General features: G+C 69.2%; 1 protein-coding gene across 1 annotated transcript in view; it reads left to right on the forward strand.

The window, feature by feature from the left end:
* The window catches only part of EMC10 (ER membrane protein complex subunit 10), an 8,369-nt gene that overhangs the window by 2,918 nt on the left and 4,960 nt on the right, over positions 1-491 (forward strand). Inside the window, exons 4-5 of the mRNA XM_014550450.1 lie at positions 52-233; positions 318-411. Of these exons, the coding sequence (XP_014405936.1) occupies positions 52-233; positions 318-411 (276 nt within the window). The remainder of the gene's footprint in view (positions 1-51; positions 234-317; positions 412-491) is intronic.

Consider the following 491-nt stretch of genomic DNA (forward strand, 5'->3'; position numbering starts at 1 on the left):
CCCAGTGCCGGGGAGGCCTGGGCAACAGCCCCTGCTCCCTCCTCCCCGCAGTGCTCCCTGGTGGAGTCGCACCTCTCGGATCAGCTGACACTGCACGTGGATGTGGCTGGCAACGTGGTGGGCCTGTCGGTGGTGACGCACCCCGGGGGCTGCCGGGGCCAGGAGGTGGAGGACGTGGACCTGGAGCTGTTCAACACGTCTGTGCAGCTGCAGCCGCCGGTCACAGCCCCAGGGTGAGGGCAGGACGGGTACCCAGCCCCGCCGGCTTGGGGGTGGCTGACTCGGCCCCTCACCTGTCTCCTCCTCCACCCCCGCAGCCCGGAGACAGCGGCCTTCATCGAGCGCCTGGAGATGGAGCAGGCCCAGAAGGCCAAGAACCCGCAGGAGCAGAAGTCCTTTTTCGCCAAATACGTGAGTGAGGTTCCGCCTGCCCTGCCCCCTCCTGACAATCCCCGCTCCCGCCTCGCTCCTCCTCCTCCCGGCCCCTCGTG

Source organism: Myotis brandtii, unplaced genomic scaffold, assembly GCF_000412655.1.
Source record: "Myotis brandtii unplaced genomic scaffold, ASM41265v1 scaffold601, whole genome shotgun sequence".
In the NCBI taxonomy this organism is placed as follows: domain Eukaryota; kingdom Metazoa; phylum Chordata; class Mammalia; order Chiroptera; family Vespertilionidae; genus Myotis; species Myotis brandtii.